This window comes from Festucalex cinctus, chromosome 10, assembly GCF_051991245.1.
Source record: "Festucalex cinctus isolate MCC-2025b chromosome 10, RoL_Fcin_1.0, whole genome shotgun sequence".
Taxonomy (NCBI): domain Eukaryota; kingdom Metazoa; phylum Chordata; class Actinopteri; order Syngnathiformes; family Syngnathidae; genus Festucalex; species Festucalex cinctus.
The window spans coordinates 26,929,655-26,947,378 of NC_135420.1; the positions used below are offsets into that span (position 1 = coordinate 26,929,655).

Sequence of the window (17,724 nt, forward strand, 5' to 3'; positions counted from 1 at the left end):
TTATTTATTGTATTTCTATTATACTCAATCAGATTAACGGTTTAATCTTATTGCTTGTAATGTCGTCTTTGAAAATCATTTAAATGTATTTTTCATTAAAATATTTCTATTTTACTTGCCGATCCTAATGTGTCAGAATGCATCTTTTTTTAATGTGATTTAACAAGCTAAAAAAAATGAGTCGTCATATGATCATCTAAGAGGGGGGGGACAAACCTCCAGGCTACTTCCTGGTTGACTTCCCAAATATGGGCAAAACATAAAAACCATAAAAACCAAGTGCAGTGTGAAAATGCCTTTATGGAGTATGTGATTAAACTCATCATAAACAAGTCGAACGAGTTGCTCGTGTTGAATGAGCTGAAAGAACCAGTGACATGCTTCAAATCTGGCCGCCTCATCTTTTTATTTTGCTTTAGAAAACATCTTCAAATTAATCAAAAAGAGAACCACTGTTAAAAAAAATACATCAAAAACCTTCTCCTGACACATGAAAAACATACAATGATCCCACCCAGCTTCAATACACATCCATAAGCATCCATACTATACAGCACATCCAGTCAGCAGAATATTTATCATCTATAGAAAAACCAAATCCTGAATGCCAAATACCCCACATGGACCAAAGTCTTGGGAAACACCTGTTCATCCATCAATCAACTAATTAATCCACAGTTTGAAACATTAAGTTAAGCAGAGCTGCATTAAGCTTAATGCTGATTATTATTTGCCCAATGACACATACTTGATTACTTGTTGGCACATTGAGGATGACGGCGCTTTTGACCATTTCAGCAAGATGGTGAAAAGTGTACTGCAAATACTTGACCCTTGGTGGTATTTTGGCAAAAGCGCATGTCAGATGTGTTGTTAAGACATCTGGCAAGTGAAAACACAACAAACAGCTTCATTTAGGACACACCAAAGTGAAGGAAATCTCCCCAGCAAAGCAGCACACTTCCTGTTGATGTAATATTCAAGTGGGGGCGATGTGGTTCAGTGGTAGAGTAGTCGTCTCCCAAACCAGAGGTTGCGGGTTCGATCCAATGCCATTGTGACCCACGTTGAAGTATTTTGAGCAAGACAATGAACCCCCGGTTGCTCCTGATGCTGCATCATGAGCAGTCGAATGTAAAGCGCTTTGAGGGCCTTGTCAGGTTGAAAAGCGCTATAGAAATGAAGTACCATTTATCAAATGTCACACTTTAGTCCAGAAAGTTCACAAAGCTGTTAAAAAGTCATGGAAGCCAAAGCTTAGCCAATTATCCGGTTGGTTATGAGAGCTAGCGAAGGAACATGGAGGCCCAACCAACGTATCCAACAAAGAGACATCCGAGGACTTAAACCGGCGCGGGATCTTCACGAAGTGTCGACTAGGGTCTCCACATTCTACTTGAGGGTGCTGAAGAAAGAGCGTAAAGTGTACGTCGGGTAGGAGCCGTATAGCAGGAACGTGCAGCCGCATGTAGCTTCGCGCCGAGGCAGGGCTGCTGCAGAACATCCACCACCAATAAAACCGGGCACGGTAACAAAATACTTGATGAAAGTGGCTTTCAAGAGTCATTTGTCCCGTGTCACAGATCAGTGAGCTTCTCTTCCTGTACCATCACCTTGCGGTATGTGGGGACTCTGCTGACGCCGGTGCTGGATGACGTCATCGTGGTGCTGCGAGCTCCAGAGATGTTGCTCATCTGGGGCAAGGTGATGTCTGGCAGTCGGACGCCGCCTTGCTCGATGGAGGTTTGGCTCGTCCTCACAACTTTCCCAAAAGGGACCTTGCCCTCGATTACGGTCTGGGAGCTTGAGAGGGTCCCTGCGTTGATCAGGTTGTCAGCAAGACTCAGGGGGGCTTGAACTTTTCCCCTGGACACGGTGGATTTCCCCTGAAGTGCCACACTTGGTAAGGTTCCCGCCTGCGTTCCGGTTACCAGCATCATACCAGGGCCTTGGGCTTGTTTCCCAGAGACCATCTTCTTTCCTTGAACTACCACGCCTTGTGTCTGTGACCCCGGGTTAAGCAGCACCAGGCCAGGACCCTGGGCTTGCCCGCCGGATACCACCGTCTGTCCTTGGACGATCATGCCTTGTGTAGGCGAGCCCGGGGTACCGCTAACCAGCACCATGCCAGGGGCCGGGGCTTGTGCGCCAGACAACACCGTTTGTCCTTGCACCAGCATGCCTTGCGGAGCCGCCAACATCATGCCCTGGAGGTTGCTCGCCGGTGCCTCGGCCAGCAGCATGGTGTTCTGGACTTGCGGCTGGACCACGTACTGCATGGGCTGCAGCACAGGGGCGGCAGCGGTCAGGTAGACCGGCTGCTGCTGTTGGAGCAGGATCATCTGACCTTGGTTTTCCACCCCTTCCACCACCGCGGTCCTCCCTTGGTTCCGCATGGTCGTGTTTTCCTTCACCACCCGGGTCACCGTCTGGTCGACTTTGGGGACAACTGGCGGTAGCTTGATTGGCTCCGGCTTCGGTTGCATCACGACTCTTGTGGGCGGCGGGGGGAGATCTTGTTGGATCTTCTTGCCGCCGCACACCTCCGCCAGGGTCTTGAACTTGGGGCCGAGGTTGTCGAGGAACTGCAGGTCGTTGTCGTTCTCCAGGAGGCTGCAGCAGCCCACCGAGCCGGCCAAGGAGCCTTGGCCCTCGTTGTCGTACACCAAGAGCGCGTCCTTCACTGCCAGGTCCTCTCCTCCGCTGTTCATCTTCTGTTGAGGGATGATGAAGTCATGTTTTGATCACAGTGTATCATAATAATAATTTGTTGATCTGCTATTGCCATTTGTGTTGATTCAGTACTTCAGTGTTTACCAGAGTCTTTCTTTTGACATCTCTGATTGGGACATATAAAGGGGCAAGTCTGACAAGTCTCACCTGAGCGTAGTACTGCGCAAGGATGTGTTGCGGAAAACCGATATCGTCATAAGCCGCTCCTGACTCTCTTTGGTACTCCGAGTAGAGCCTTCGCTGGTTTCTCATTCCCATAGTAGCATCTCGTTTGATGCTGGAGAAGTCCTCCTGAAAGCCCTGCATGTTCCTCCCGTCCGCGTAAAATTGCGCGTCTTGCTTTTGGATGTCCACAGCATCAACTTGCGTCGGCATGTTCATCAGCGGCACCTCCTGCGACAGTTCAAACGTTTGTCAGGACATTTCTTGCGCAAGGAAAGATGACGACATTCTCCAATACACACCGTGTTCTCTCCTTGGCCCTCGGTGCGGTAATTGATGAGGTGGGATTTGGTGTCAGAAGGCATATCGATAAAGTTTCCTGCTATGCCTGCAGCTGCGCCGCATTGGCAGAAGAGCAGCAGTAAAGGGATAACTGCGGGAACAGAAAGTTGTTTTGTTTAGACAGACTCCACCAAACCAACCAGTTGGTATGGCAAGACGTTTGATTGTCCATGTACATGCTGGCTAGTGGTTGTGAGACCCAAAGCAGGTGCCGATTTGGCTCATGCCATGAACGGGCTCAACCTTTAACCAGACTAAAACCATTTTTTTTTTTTTTTACTTACGCAGTAGCAGCAGCAGGCCCAGGAGCAGCAGTCCAATGCCTGCAGGTCCCAACGCGGACTTCTTGCTGGGCTGACCTCTTCCGCCTCGTTTTCCGCAAATCACGCCGTCCTCACAGGTGCACGCCTGGAGCGTCACCTTCTGCGGTTCCGGACACGCCTGCCCCTGAGCATCCTTCACCAATAATTCCACCTCGTGGACACCAGGCCAGAGGGAATCCTGGACTCTCAGGATGGCTGCGGTATCTGCCCACACAAACTCAATCCATGAGCATCAGAGTGAAGATTAAAGTTGACCGAGATCCCAAACAAACCCGATGTTGTCTCCTCACCATTGAGATGCTCCACATGCCAATTTCCCTTCGTGCCCTCCGGGACGATATCAAAGGTGAACGGAGCTCCGTTGGGGAAGTCGTCTTCGTCGACAGCGCTGACGATGATCGTGTCGTCGGGAAGGCACAGAGTCTCGAGGGTACTAGTCAGGGTGGGACAGTGGTCGTTGAAATCTTCCACCTGGATAGCCACAGTCCCGGTGGCGGTACTTGACGGTACATCTGTTTGTGGGGAATAGACCAGCAAGATTCAGTGTCTTTTTCTGCTAAGGAGGCTACGTTTAAACCATATGAAGAGAAATAAGAGCGACAGATAAGATTTAGATTTCCCTTTAGAGCAATGCAATTACTGTTTAAGGTGTCAAGACAAGTTTCCCTTCGGGACTCAAAAGTATACTGGAGTGAACTGACAGGTGGGGCAGAACCAGATCATGGTTGTGTACCTTCAGAAATGGCGAGGACTTTGGCATAGTAGGTGCCGTTCACTAACAACGTGGACTCTCTGTCGGGCATCTTATTCAGTCTGATATCGGCGGTCTTTGGGTCAATGGTGAGCCAGTTGTCAGGATCCGAACCTTTCACATACCTGCAACACAGTGCATACACTCAGCCATTTTGTGCAATGAATAACAGAACGTATGGTGTCCCGCAGGGTTCAATTCTGGGGCCTCTGCGATTTTCATCGTATCTCCTATTTTTGGGTTCTGTCTTAAGACAAAGTGATCTATAGAGTTGAGTGACTGCATGATTTGATTTGTAATCCCCAAGTTGAGCAATTCTAGTCCAGCACAACTAATTGTCTAGCAAAACTAAATCTTCCTTAACCTGCATGGAGATGGGGAATACAACAACAAAGGGCTTTCTGAATTCAAGGTGAAGAGCGCCAGATTCAATGACAAGGCAACTATCCCTTCTATTTTGTTCACCAGTAAACCCTATACGCATATCTTTGGTGGGAGGGGAGACCACGTGAAATCTTATCTGGTGCAGCCACTCACCTGACGTTTTTGGCCGGTTTCCCCGTGTCGCCATCCAGAGCGGCGTAGCGAGTGATGATGTTGTTCATGTTGAAGGTGGAGCTGCCTCCCTCCGACATGGTGATCACTTTGACTTTGGGCTCGAAATGGGGGCCCTCGCGCTGGTTCTTGACCTTGATATTGATGGGATAGGTTTTGTACGTGGTGCCTTTCCACGTGACTCCTCCAGTTGTACTCGTCATGCCGGTGTTGAAACCTTCTAACCAACTAGTGCTGGTACTGGAAAAGGTACCTCCTCCGCCTCCTCCACCTCCACCACCTCCGCCGCCTCCTCCACCGCCACCTCCTCCTCCTCCTCCTCCTCCTCCTCCTCCTCCTCCACCACCACCGCCTCCTCCTCCACCTCCGCCAAAACCTATGCTAGCTGTAGATGGGTCGGATGGATCAAACGGTGGAGCCATGTTCAGCACAGCGATTCCCAGGTCCAGGTTCTTCACGTCCTCATAATCCACAGCCTGTAACAGGACACGCGCTATCATGGACTGCACAATGGTAAAATTCAAAATTGTATTTACTCGTATAGCAAATCGCCGCCGAGTTTTGGTTCAGAATTTTAAAATTAGCTTATTTACGGATTTCTTTGGGGGCCCCATCCTCCATTATTTGTGCTTTTGTGCTCAGGGCAAGCAGAAGTCGAGTTTAATATAAAACTATGAATTTGGACAGTGTTTCAATCCAAGGGTTGTGATTAGATTTGGTGTTAGGGTTTCAAACCAGTTTAGGGTTTGAAGCTCATTAAAATGTCACTGTTTCAACACTGGTTTATGGTCAATTCCAAACAAGGGTAAGGGTTTCAAATTAAGGGGTTCAAATCTGTTTTAAAGTTTCCAGACAGGTTATGACTTCAAATGATGGCTTAAATTAAGGTTTGAAGCCTGGTTTAAGTATTCAAGGTAAGGTTTCAAATGAGTTCTGAGAGGTTCCAAAAGATGGACGCTGATTCCAAAGCTCCAGCTAGTGATCAGCAGGGGTGGTCATACCTCACGTTTGACTGGCTTTGGAGGCCTTAGAATGCTCAGTGACTCAACCAAGAGTCTAACATTTCCTGTCTCAAAATCTTTCTTGACATTTCGTACCTTATCGAGCATGAGGACGCCCTCGTTGTTCTCCGAGTCGGTGATCATGCTGAAGTACCCGGCCTCGTTGCCTTTGACGATCTTGAAGACACTTTGCCAGTTCTCCGTCCCTTGCAGGTCCAGATCTTCAGCTTTGATCCGCATCACCTCCACGCCTTGCGTGTTCTCCTCGATGCTGCCCTCGTACTGCCGGTAGACCGCAGCGGGACATTTGATACAGTTCCTACCAAACACCTCACCAAAATGAAGGCTTTGCAAATTGCAGGTGACCTACCATGCTCTTTTCCAGGGTGGGCGGGTTGTCGTTGACGTCGAGCAGTTTCACCATGACGGTGCTGATGGCGCTGTTCCCGCTCGGTGCACCGTTCAGGTCCTGACCCTTCACCGTAAGCGTGTACTGCTCCGATTCCTGAAAGGTCATTTGGCGGCAGTGCAAAAACACAAGAGCTAAAGTTCAAGTAAGGTTTTTCAAGTCTGGGTTACGGTTGCAAATTAAGATTTGAAGGCATGGTGAGGGTTGCTAACATGGGTAAGAGTATCAAATTAGGATTTCAAGCTTAGCTGGGTTAAATTTCAAGCGAGGGTTAGGGTTTCAAACGGGGATGTTGAGCCTGGTTTCGAGTCTCAAGACAGATTGAGGTTACAAATTTGGGTTTCGAGTCTGTGTTTCTAGTTAAGATTTCTGGTTGAGAGTTTCAAGGGTTAGGGTTTCCAGGCATGTCCACACCGTACCTCTCTGTCCAAGTCAATCCGTTTGACGTAGATGGTGCCGTCTTTCTCCATGTAGAACATGTCGTTGGACGGCTCCTGTTTGACGATGCTGTACGCGATCTGGGAGTTGGGATTTCCCGGCTCGTCGGCGTCCGTGGCGCTGACTTTCATCACGTACGTCCCTGCGACAAAAAGAAGGCGACCAATCAGACACGCCGCGGCGGCACAGCGCAAACCCACCCAGGCGACTCGTGCGCTCACCTACGCCGCTGCGCTCGTTGACCGAAGCGGCCGGCATGACATCGAAGACGGGAGAGTTGTCGTTCTCGTCCTTCACCCTGAAGCGGATGTCGATGTTTTTCTCCGCCAGTCCTCTGCCGTCCGTGTAGGTCGCCACGCCCGACAGCTGCAAGCACGGCGACCGGTCATTTCACACTTCGGTATCGAGGCTCGAGCCAGCGGCCGTCAATGTGAAAGCCAACCTTGTCTTTCAAATGAGGCTTTTCAGCATGGGTTAGGGTTTCAAATTTAGGTTTCCATCCTGGTTTGGGTTTCAAATTAGGGTTTAAGACTTCAAATTAGGATTAGAGGCTTTGCTACAAGGTTATTGTTGGGTTCCAAATGAGGAGTTTTAAATTAGGAAGATTTAAAACAAAGGTTGGGATTTTAGATTATGATTGTGGATATTAGATGGCTCCTCCCCATCCTGTCAAACAAGGACACCGATTGGCCCACAAACCGAGGATGCTGATTAGCCCTTGTCAACTCACATTGTACATGCTCAACTCCTCCCTGTCCAGCTTTTTGGTGAGCCTAATTTCACCCGAATCGGGGTCCACCACGAAGACATGGAAGGGGTACTGATTTGCACCCACGCCCTCCAGAGAGTACTTCAAGTTCCCTTTCTTGTTATCGAAGTCCGAGTGGATCTGAAACGTACAGTGCCGATGGATGAATACAGTACTCACGTTTCCACCTGTGCACAATTTGACCACACGGGGGCAACAGAGCAAATGTCTAGCAATGCCTGCTACTGTTCTGTACTCACTTTCGCCACGACTTTGTTGATGTATTCTTCCGAGTTTTCCAGGAGAGCCTTTGGAGGCGGGACCCAGTGCCTTTTTTGTCTGGATAGGACTGCATCACCCTCCACCGGTACAACCGTCTGGAGCTGGCAAAAGAATTCACATTCATGAATGCATATTTATTTATTTGCCTGACATAACACTGCTTGACTTGATTTGCTGACTATTCTTGCTGCATTTTGTTTACATTTACAACTGCATTTATGTATGTATGATATGCGACAAACCTCAGGGGTAATCTTGCCCCGCCCTCAGTCTCGGACGGACCTTCATGGAGACCATTAAGTCAGAGTAAAATGTAAAATATGTGTGCTTTTAATTTGAAAGCTGCACTTTTCATGTGTGCACGTACGTGTCCACTAGTACAAGCAAGGTAGCGAGCAAGCTGTAAACTTGTGGCTGCCTGTATGGTCTATATTTATTTTTGAGCAGTTTTGTGAATCAATGTCTTGATTTGAGGAGCAACCTTTTACCTTTGAGGGTCTTTTTTTTTCTTCCCAGATTAATCCCAAGGAACAGAAGCAAGGATTTTTTAAATGATAAAAATATAACAACATAATAGATGAGCAGTTGATTTTTTTTAAATAATCAATTCGTAAATTCAAATTCTATAAAGCAGCAAACTTGATTTTGTTGTCTAGAAGTAAAGCTAAATTGATTTAAAAAAAAAACTGCTATAATATAATTTTATAAAATAAAATTAATTAAATAATTAATTAATTGATTTATCTGTAGCTGCAAAATAACTTAAAGTACAAAAAAACACTAAACTATTTTCAGTTGAACTTTTCATAATTTAAGCTTTTAACTTTTTTTTTCCTGCTAAATTAAAGTGAAACGTCAGTGATTCAACAATTATGTATAGTACTGGTGGACACAAGTATTGCTGCTTTATCCAGTACAGTGCTTCTGACTTTTTCTGTTGTTCCTTGTTCATGTTCACAAACGTATGTGTCGTATTTATGGAAGCATGTCATACTGCTGACTCTGTTGTTCCCAGTATCTTGCAAGATGCTTGAGGTTTTTGTATAGACCGTGTTACTCGTCTTCCCACAGTCGTGTGAGCCCGAGGCACTGACTGACGTCCGCCGGCGCTAGCTAGTTGGCGGCTGAATGCGGACAAACCTGTCGGGCCTGCAACTGAAAGTTGAGGCGGTGGCAAGGTGACAGTAAAGTCAGGCGGGCTTAACGTGAAACACATGGCCCGGCCCTGCTCTTGTCAACAGTCAGCAAAATGAATAATAAGACAACAACCATGTAGCACAGTCATGAAAACGTCATGGCAATAATATTGTTCGCATTAATTACACCACAATGGTCATGTTTTCGCTCCGTTCACACTACAATGTGATGTTCAATCATGGTCATGATATGATGTTCCTAAATGCTAATGTAGCCCCAGCCCGACGCACTAGCATTCCATCTAACCCAAACATTCACACACCCTATCATCATAACACCAACTACCATCTAACAACACCTTTTTATTGTAACTTTAACAGCCCAAGACTTTCATCCTAACATGCTAACATCATGCTAACATGCTAAACCAAACTTCTGGCTTTCATCCTAACACCTTATTATTCTATAAAAAACAACAACAACAACTTATTATTCTAACCCAAACACCCCAAGCCTCTAATATTAACATGCTAATATCATGCTAACATGCTAAACCAAACTTCTGGCTTTCATCCGAACACCTTATTATTCTATTAAAAAACAACAACAACAACAACAACAACAACATATTATTCTAACCCTAACATCCCAAGACTCTAATCCTAACATGCTAACATCATGCTAACGTGCTAAACCAAACTTCTGGCTTTCATCCTAACACCTTATTATTCTATAAAAAACAACAACAACAACTTATTATTCTAACCCAAACACCCCAAGCCTCTAATATTAACATGCTAATATCATGCTAACATGCTAAACCAAACTTCTGGCTTTCATCCGAACACCTTATTATTCTATTAAAAAAAAAAAAACAACAACAACAACAACAACATATTATTCTAACCCTAACATCCCAATACTCTAATCCTAACATGCTAACATCATGCTAACGTGCTAAACCAAACTTCTGGCTTTCATCCTAACACCTTATTATTCTATTAAAAAACAACAACAACAACAACAACAACAACTTATTATTCGAACCCTAACATCCCAAGACTCTAATCCTAACATGCTAACATCATGCTAACGTGCTAAACCAAACATCCAAGTGTCCTAACTCTCACATCTGAAAATCCTTGTCTTAAATCCGACCCTAAAATCCCAAGGCCTTCACTCTAACATCTTTAGACCCTATCACACTAACCCTCGCAACCCAGACCCAGAACATGCTAATATCTTCATGCCCAACAATCCTGAAGCCCTAACAACCAAATTCTAACACCCTAATCGTAATATTATAACACCCAAAAACCCTAAGTATAACTCTAAGACCCTAAAACCAACTCTGACATCCTAAAACTGTATCCCTGACACTAACATTGCAACACCTGAAGCCCTAGCACCCTATCCTAACATTCAAACACCCAGACATCAACCCAAATCCTAAATTATCACCCTAACCCCCACGTCCACATGCGGTGACGATATTGCTGCTCATGCCTCCCAACAGCCACACGAACATAGAGAGGAGCGGCCGACACACCCTTGCTACCCGCCGGGCCGTCAACTTGCCCGTCTACCTGCCACGCCCGCAGACTGAACTCCGTGCCGGGGCATGCGAGCGGCGATGACACAAACTCACACAAGCGGGCGTGGCAACGCATCCTTTGGCTGCCAAAACCATCAAGTCGCCACACGCGCTCCGTAAAGAATGTACAGAATCGGTATGAAAGAAACTTTCCCGGGGGGGGGGGGAATTGCTCCTCGTGCGTTTTCACCCATGTAGCAAAAAAGAAGGGGCAGCTTAGCATTAGCCAGAAAGATCAAGTTCACTACTTTTAGAGGCACTAACCCGATATAAATTAGCCCAAATGTCTTATGCTAAACTATTTTTGAAAGGCCCAAATGCTAACCGTAAACTATTCAGAAGGTCTAACTCCAACGTTAACCCTATCCCTAAAATCCAAGGCCCAAACCCTAGAATTAAACTAGCACAAACGCTAATACACAAACGCTAATCAGAAGATACCATATGTGGACCTAAACATAATCTTCTTTCTAACCACCTCGCACTAGCTAGCATAATAGTCACAAAAAGAGCCGGCCTGAAGAACGGTGAGCGAAGAAGTTGCCGTATCTGGCAAGCATATTTATGTTGCAACTTGTTTAACAGCTGACAGTCGGTGTTGTTGGTATCCTTTCTCCGGTTCCGTGTGGCGTGAATGAAGCAAATTCATGTTCTCGCCATCAAAACAAACTGCTAAATATTGTTCAAATGTAGCGTCAATTTAACTGTGAAGGATTTATGCAGTTAAGTGTGAAATAGCTAAAACATGGTGACCCAAGACCTGGTTGTCATCCGATATCAACATGCTAGCATCCAATATCGATACAGTATCGCTACGTTAGCATCCAATTCAATACTGTATCAATATGTTATCGTCCGCTATCGACATCCTCGTTGCCCGACGTCCAACATTGTGTATTTGATGTTGACTTTGCAACATGACGTGCTTATCTCAACGACCTACACAAATATGTTTTCTCGGGTCATGCTTTTTTTCCCACAAGCGCAGCCAAACATTTTTGGTTTTATATGACAAGCACAAACAAACTTGGAAAATGAACACGGTGAGTTTGTTGAGAAGATGATTGGCTGACGTGGCTAGATAACTTGTTTAATCGTAAGATATACGGAATTATGCACTTGGAAATATCGGGAGCTTTGGCGTAAATTAATAAAATCATTGAAATTGTTTGAAAGTCATTTGACACCATTTAGCATATTTTTATGAGCTATTGTCTTTTCACAATTTTCTTTGCATTACCTTTCAACCTTTTTTTGAACATGTAACATCATTTTAATCCATTTTGGCACAACTTACTTCATTGTGACCAACATTTTACTCAAGTTGTTGAATTATAACTCGTATTTTACGCCACATATGGCATTTTGAGCAGCCTTTTCCAATGTTTACAACATTTAGACCACTATTCTACTGGCATTTCACAACATTTTACGCAATTTACTACATTTTACAACAGTGAACAGATCTTGAGCAAGCATTTATCCGATTTATTAAACAATCGTACCAACATTTACCCACCATTTGATGCCATTTCCTTCATTTTTTTTAAAAACAAATTTTTCCATTTACAACATTTACATTTTTTTTAAATGTTACCTGCGTTGTACACCATTTCAACCCACATTTTACACAATTTACTAAATTTTGACCACAATTTGACACCATTTCCACTATCTTACCAAAACACACAACCGTAATTTGCACCTGACTGCCTTTAGGGTTAGTTTCAACTTGCACCTGCATTGCTACGACAACCATCTATTTGGGATCAACACATTCAAGTGTCAAATAAACACACCCAAACTATCAACTACCTTACCTACCTTAGATTCTATGTAAGGTACGGATAAGTAACGCATGGGAGGGTCCAAGTTTCACATTCCAAAATTCCACACAGGTGAAACAACCGTAAAAATGTCAAAACGTGTCAAAAGTTCGTACTTACAGCCAACAACAGCGACACAAGCTTGATAATCATGACTGCTGCCCGCATCCATGAAACGATGCCCGCGTTCGCTTCCTGATCATCTGACACGACCGGGCCAGGGAGGAGGCTTATTTATCAAGGGGAGGAGTACTTTATTCTCACCGCACACGCACGCACACACCTAGCAGGCCGTGACAGGTTCGCGTGTGTGTGTGCGTATGAGAGAACTGGCAGAAATATTTGGCCTCGGTGATCTTTTTTCTTTTTACGAGATTCCATTTTGTTCCCTTGTTTGCTGCACTATGATTACGATACACATTGTGTACGTAGTTATTAGCCACTTACTGTCTATGTTTTAATAGTGCCTGTGGGGACAACAAATGTGTCCCGTGTACAATTGTGGCGACAATAAATGCAAACTTTTAACGTTTTGCAAAATGTGATTTGATATTTTACGCAATTCAGGACAAAAGTTGAGGAACATTTTTGCTATTCCTGCATTTTATTTACACTTGATTTTTTTTAAACTTTATTTCCTACGTTTGAACACGTCACGCCACATTTTGATCCAACGCATTTCTCACCATTTACATTTAACACAATTTCTCCATTTTGACCAAACATCTGACACGTATTTAACTCTCCATTTGACACTGTTGACGATATTTTGCACACCATTAATGGCATCTGGCCTCCATTTTACAACCCTTGAACCCAATTTGAAAAACACGTACTACATTATGACCAAACATTTTTCAACACTAACTACATTTTGACCGCCGTATTCTCTATTTACCCGTTTGACCTCCATTTTACAACTTCACGAACATTTTACCCCATTTTGACCAACATTTTAGCCACCTCCAGCCCGAGGATTCCTGACCTCGGTCAATTCCCACCAAATTGTCAAACTGTCAACAAAAGCCATCTGTTCACAATATGATTGGCTAAAATTAATCTTGTCACTGGACAAGCCTGTGGGTTTAATGGTTATTTTTGTCAAAGGACGACTTATAGTGGGCATCATGTTAATCACTGGAATACATTTTGACTATATTTGGACCATATTTTATTTTATTTTTTTACATTTACTGCATTTTGACCCAGCATTTAACCTACATTTCAGCGTTTTAGTCCTTTTACAGTATTTCAACTACACTCCTTTGACCCAATATTCAGCTACATTTCTGCACATTTACTAAATTTTATAAACATTTTACTCCCTATGCAACATTACATTTTCTGCATTTTTAACATTTTCTCTATTTACTACTTTCACAACATTTTAATTAACCGTTTTGCACAGTTTTCACATTTGAGACCACTTAACACATTTGTTGTTAATGATAACAAACTCATTTGTGCAACGTCTTAATGGTCCCAGATTGATGTCAAGGTTTTGACTATTACTTTGTTGTTTAATCACACCTGCTAAAGTATTGATGTATTCTCAACACAATTGTCCGTGGCGGAAAAGTGCACCTTTGAAGAGTTCCTGTTGTTCTCGTGACTAAACGGAGCAGAACTTGATCAAACTCGCAAGCGATGCTGCTGTGACATTTTGGCAGCTGCTGAGAGAATTGAGGGAAAAAAAAAAAGCAAGGGAGCACGTTATCGAGTTGATGATTGGTTAAGTTGGCTTCGTGTCATGAACTGATTGGTTGCAGATCATTTGATTTTTTTGGTACAAAACAAGAAAATGCTCAAACATATAAAATATTAAGACAAATAAAATTCAACAAAATGTATTAAATTATTTTTAAATAATAATTTAAAAAAAAAGAAAAAAGGAGAAAATGTATAAATTTAAATGACTCAATTTTTTTTTTTTTTTTTTTTTTTTACGATTATGCCAATTTTGTAATTGTGGAGCGTAATAATTGAAATTGTAATTGAATTTTAATTATACTTCACCATATTAATACTTGAAAACGTGTACCTCTAATTTACCATACTTATATCATATTTTACTTCTAATGCATCTACCATCTAATCAATGTCATTTAATCTCTGAACATTTTTTTAGGCTTTATCACATGTCAGAAACATCAATGTCATCCAAAAGATATGCTGACGTTTTGAAGAAAGTTTAAAAAAAAGAAAAAGAAAAAGTGAGAATCGCTGTCTCGCCCAAAAACTGCTGACAGGAGTGCCACGCCCAGAAAGTGTGAGTAAGTAAGTTAAGTAAGTGTAGTGTGAGTTATAGTTAGCGGTGGGAGCTCGTTCCAGCAGAACAATGCGGCTGTCACTCTAAGCTGGGCTTCCACCGGCCGCGTTTCATGAAGACAAAGAGTGGTCGGGCCTGTTTTGCCGCTGGATCGTATGTCATCGGATCGGTTTCACTTTAGCCTCGTGATTGGCTGACTCACCTAGTAGTAGGTCTGTCAGCAAGAAAATGGCCGTCTATTGTCCTTAATTGAAAAATGGACCACCTTCCGCTATACTGCTGATTTTTAAGTGACCATTTTTCTGGATTCTTACACTATAAAGTCATTTCCTGCTCCATTGGGGTTCACTTATTGCCAGGTTTAGGTCATCACTGATTTTTTAAAAATTGTATTATATTTATTATTTAGTTGCATATGCATTTACATTGTTAGCCAAATTAACTCATTCACTCCCAAAAACTTATTTATACGTTTTTTTTTTTTTTTTTTTTTTAATTAGGTTTTTGTATGCTGGAGCATTATGAAGGCTTTGATGCAGTTTCTGACCTGAAGAGGTCGCTTAAAGCAATGTTAGTTATACAAAAAAAAAGAAAAGAAATGGCCAGCAGTTGGCAGCAAAGTATAAGAGATCAGCCAGGGGCCATGTTGCAACAAGCTCTTTTTCCCCAGTATTTTCAACAGGTTTGTGAATAATGGTGAAACTTAGCTAATGCTAATGCTAATTGCTGCAAAATGTAAAATCAGATACAAATATACTTTTTTTTTTGGGTGAAAGAAGAGACTTTAATCTTTATTTTGGTTGGTTCCATGTTTTTATAGCAATAGAACATGAAAATGGCTGGGAGTGAATGAGTTAAAATAGCCCCCTAGAGGTGAAAGTTGGATCCAAATGGCAAATGGCAAATGGCACTTCATTTATATAGCGCTTTTCCACCTTCAAGGCCCTCAAAGCGCTTTACATTTTTGACTACCCATTCACCTACTGATGACGCAGCATCAGGAGCAATTGGGGGTTCAGTATCTTGCTCAAGGATACTTCGACGTGGTCACAATGGCCTGGGATCGAACCCACAACCTCTGGGTTGGGAGACGACCACCATACCAGTGAGCCATGCCGCCCCCAAAGTCCTCTTTTTGGAGCCCTCACCTGGTGTTTTGACAAAAAAGTGGCCAAAACATTATGAGTCGGTGTCGGTGTTGCCGAGACTCGACAGCATAAACAAAGACCTGAGTCTATGAGTCACATTTAATTGACTCACATGATGACTGGAGGAGACAAACTGTGGATGAAAAGTCTTAAGAGTAGCCACCACGCCCAAAAACAAGTCATCCATCAAAACAACTCGTTTCGCTCGCTAGTGAGAATATTTCAGCCGCTGCTGAGCTTCAATTTGCGATTTTGGGGTGTGGTTTATATGGCAATGATTACTTCCGCTGGTTACTTGTTTTGACCAAAATGGTGGTTTTCCTACGATTTTACTTTAGTCCAAACATTTGTCAACTCTATCAATAGGTTATGAAAGATGACAAATAACATTTCACTAATTCACTAATATAATAACATGCAGACGCACTTACATGTCAATCTCCGTGACTCTCTTCTCGCTTTCTGGGATGGTGAAGCCTGCTTTCATGGGGTGCAGCCATCTTGGAAATGGGGAGGAAGTGTTGAGTGCAATAAAGGAGTTCTTGCCTGCATCCTATAGTTCACAATTGGAACTAAAACATCAGCATTCATCTTAAAATGTAAGTCAAGTCCCAAAAAATTCATCACAATAACATTTTGTATGTGTCCACAACTAGTCTTAAACATGGTATTCGGATTTATGTTGCGCTTGTGAAATCCACGGGGGCGTCCATTTTATCTTCTACTGCCACTTGCTGTCAACTGAAAATGACATCAGAGTACCTCAGGACTCAACTTGGGAAGGTCACATGGACCAAACGCAGAAAACAGGTGAGCCGTGATGGTCGTTAGCTGAGCCCTTTAGCACTGAAATGTCGTTTTCAACAAATGGCTGTAAAAGACAAAATGGCCGCCCCCTAGATAACTTTGCTATTTAATTCTTATTCCACATGCACAATATTAATCAGAACACCGCACAGAATATATTATTGTATTTTTCCTTGACGTCTCCAATAGTATATGCCTTTATTGCCCCCCAAAAAAAAAAAATTGTTAGCCCACTTTAATACTCATTTATCTCATTTTTTTATTTGACCAATATCACAAAGAAAAGTCATTTTCCTTGCTGTTTTTTTTTTTTTTTTTTTTTTACCAGGGAAAAAAAAAATAATAATACCATTATGAGGGTTGCAATTATGATTAGTGTTAGATGCAAGTAATAACAAAAACAAACAAACAAAAAAAAGTTTAGGGTTTATAATGCTTAGTGGTTAGAGAAATGCGTTCAAGTGTTTTAACAGTTGGTGATAGTGCTCGGGGGTCAGGGTTCCGGTTCGAGTTAAATTTAGGGGATGCTTTTAAGGTTAGGGGTTAGGATTAACATATCACAGCATAATCTAATCTAACATGAATATTTGCAAATGCGTTCTGATATGTGTCAAACCATGTAAAAAGCAACATTTAGCATTGTGGCTTCCAACCCTAATCCTCAATGCATCATTCGTTTGACCTTGCGACAGGAACACACTTTTAAGTATTTCTGTTGCACTTTCTAATTACAAAGCTTCTGAGCACAGATGACGGGGTGTGGCCTTGCAACCTGCTGCTTTGTTTCCCCTCTTGCACAGGTGTGTCCGAGCGCAAGTCGTCGACAAACGTCATCCGAGTAGGAGAAACTACAGAAGTACATAACATATGCACGAATCGAGACAGAAAGATAGTACATGCATCTATAAGGACACGGGCCTGGTTGCTCACTTAATGATATGAAACATAAATGACCAAATGAGCAGATCCGCTTATGAAGCGTCATGTTGAGCTTTAGAGTGGCAACAGTTAAGTGTCAGCGTGTTGCGTGTGTGTTGGGGGTTTGAAAACCGGTTCCGCGACAGACTCACACATGCACAGGCACACACACACCCACACACACACACACACACACACACACACACACAATCTCAGTAGACACACCCAAAAAGCGTTCCTCATTTGTACGCTTTCTTGCATGTGGCGTTCGCCAGTTCAAC

General features: G+C 43.2%; 1 protein-coding gene across 1 annotated transcript; it reads right to left on the bottom strand.

Annotated features, from left to right (window-relative positions):
• Positions 1–381: 381 nt before the first annotated feature.
• dsg2.1 (desmoglein 2, tandem duplicate 1) lies at positions 382–12,672 on the bottom strand. Its single transcript, XM_077534553.1, has 14 exons — positions 12,422–12,672; positions 7,723–7,845; positions 7,445–7,603; positions 6,936–7,080; positions 6,696–6,856; positions 6,238–6,372; positions 5,964–6,149; positions 4,849–5,342; positions 4,294–4,436; positions 3,851–4,072; positions 3,522–3,764; positions 3,198–3,328; positions 2,881–3,126; positions 382–2,714 (listed from the first exon to the last, which is right to left on the bottom strand). The coding sequence occupies exons 1-14, from the start codon at positions 12,467–12,469 to the stop codon at positions 1,578–1,580; spliced, it is 3,573 nt and encodes a 1,190-aa protein (XP_077390679.1). The 5' UTR covers positions 12,470–12,672; the 3' UTR covers positions 382–1,577.
• Between the last annotated feature and the right edge of the window lie 5,052 nt (positions 12,673–17,724).

Coding starts and splice junctions, on each gene's coding strand:
- dsg2.1 (XM_077534553.1), bottom strand. CDS start 12,469: ATGCGGGCAGCAGTCATGATTATCAAGCTTGTGTCGCTGTTGTTGGCT. Junction 3,127..3,197: donor AGGGCCAAGGAGAGAACACG/GTGTGTATTGGA, acceptor GAACTGTCGCAG/GAGGTGCCGCTGATGAACAT. Junction 2,715..2,880: donor TTGCGCAGTACTACGCTCAG/GTGAGACTTGTC, acceptor ATCCCTCAACAG/AAGATGAACAGCGGAGGAGA.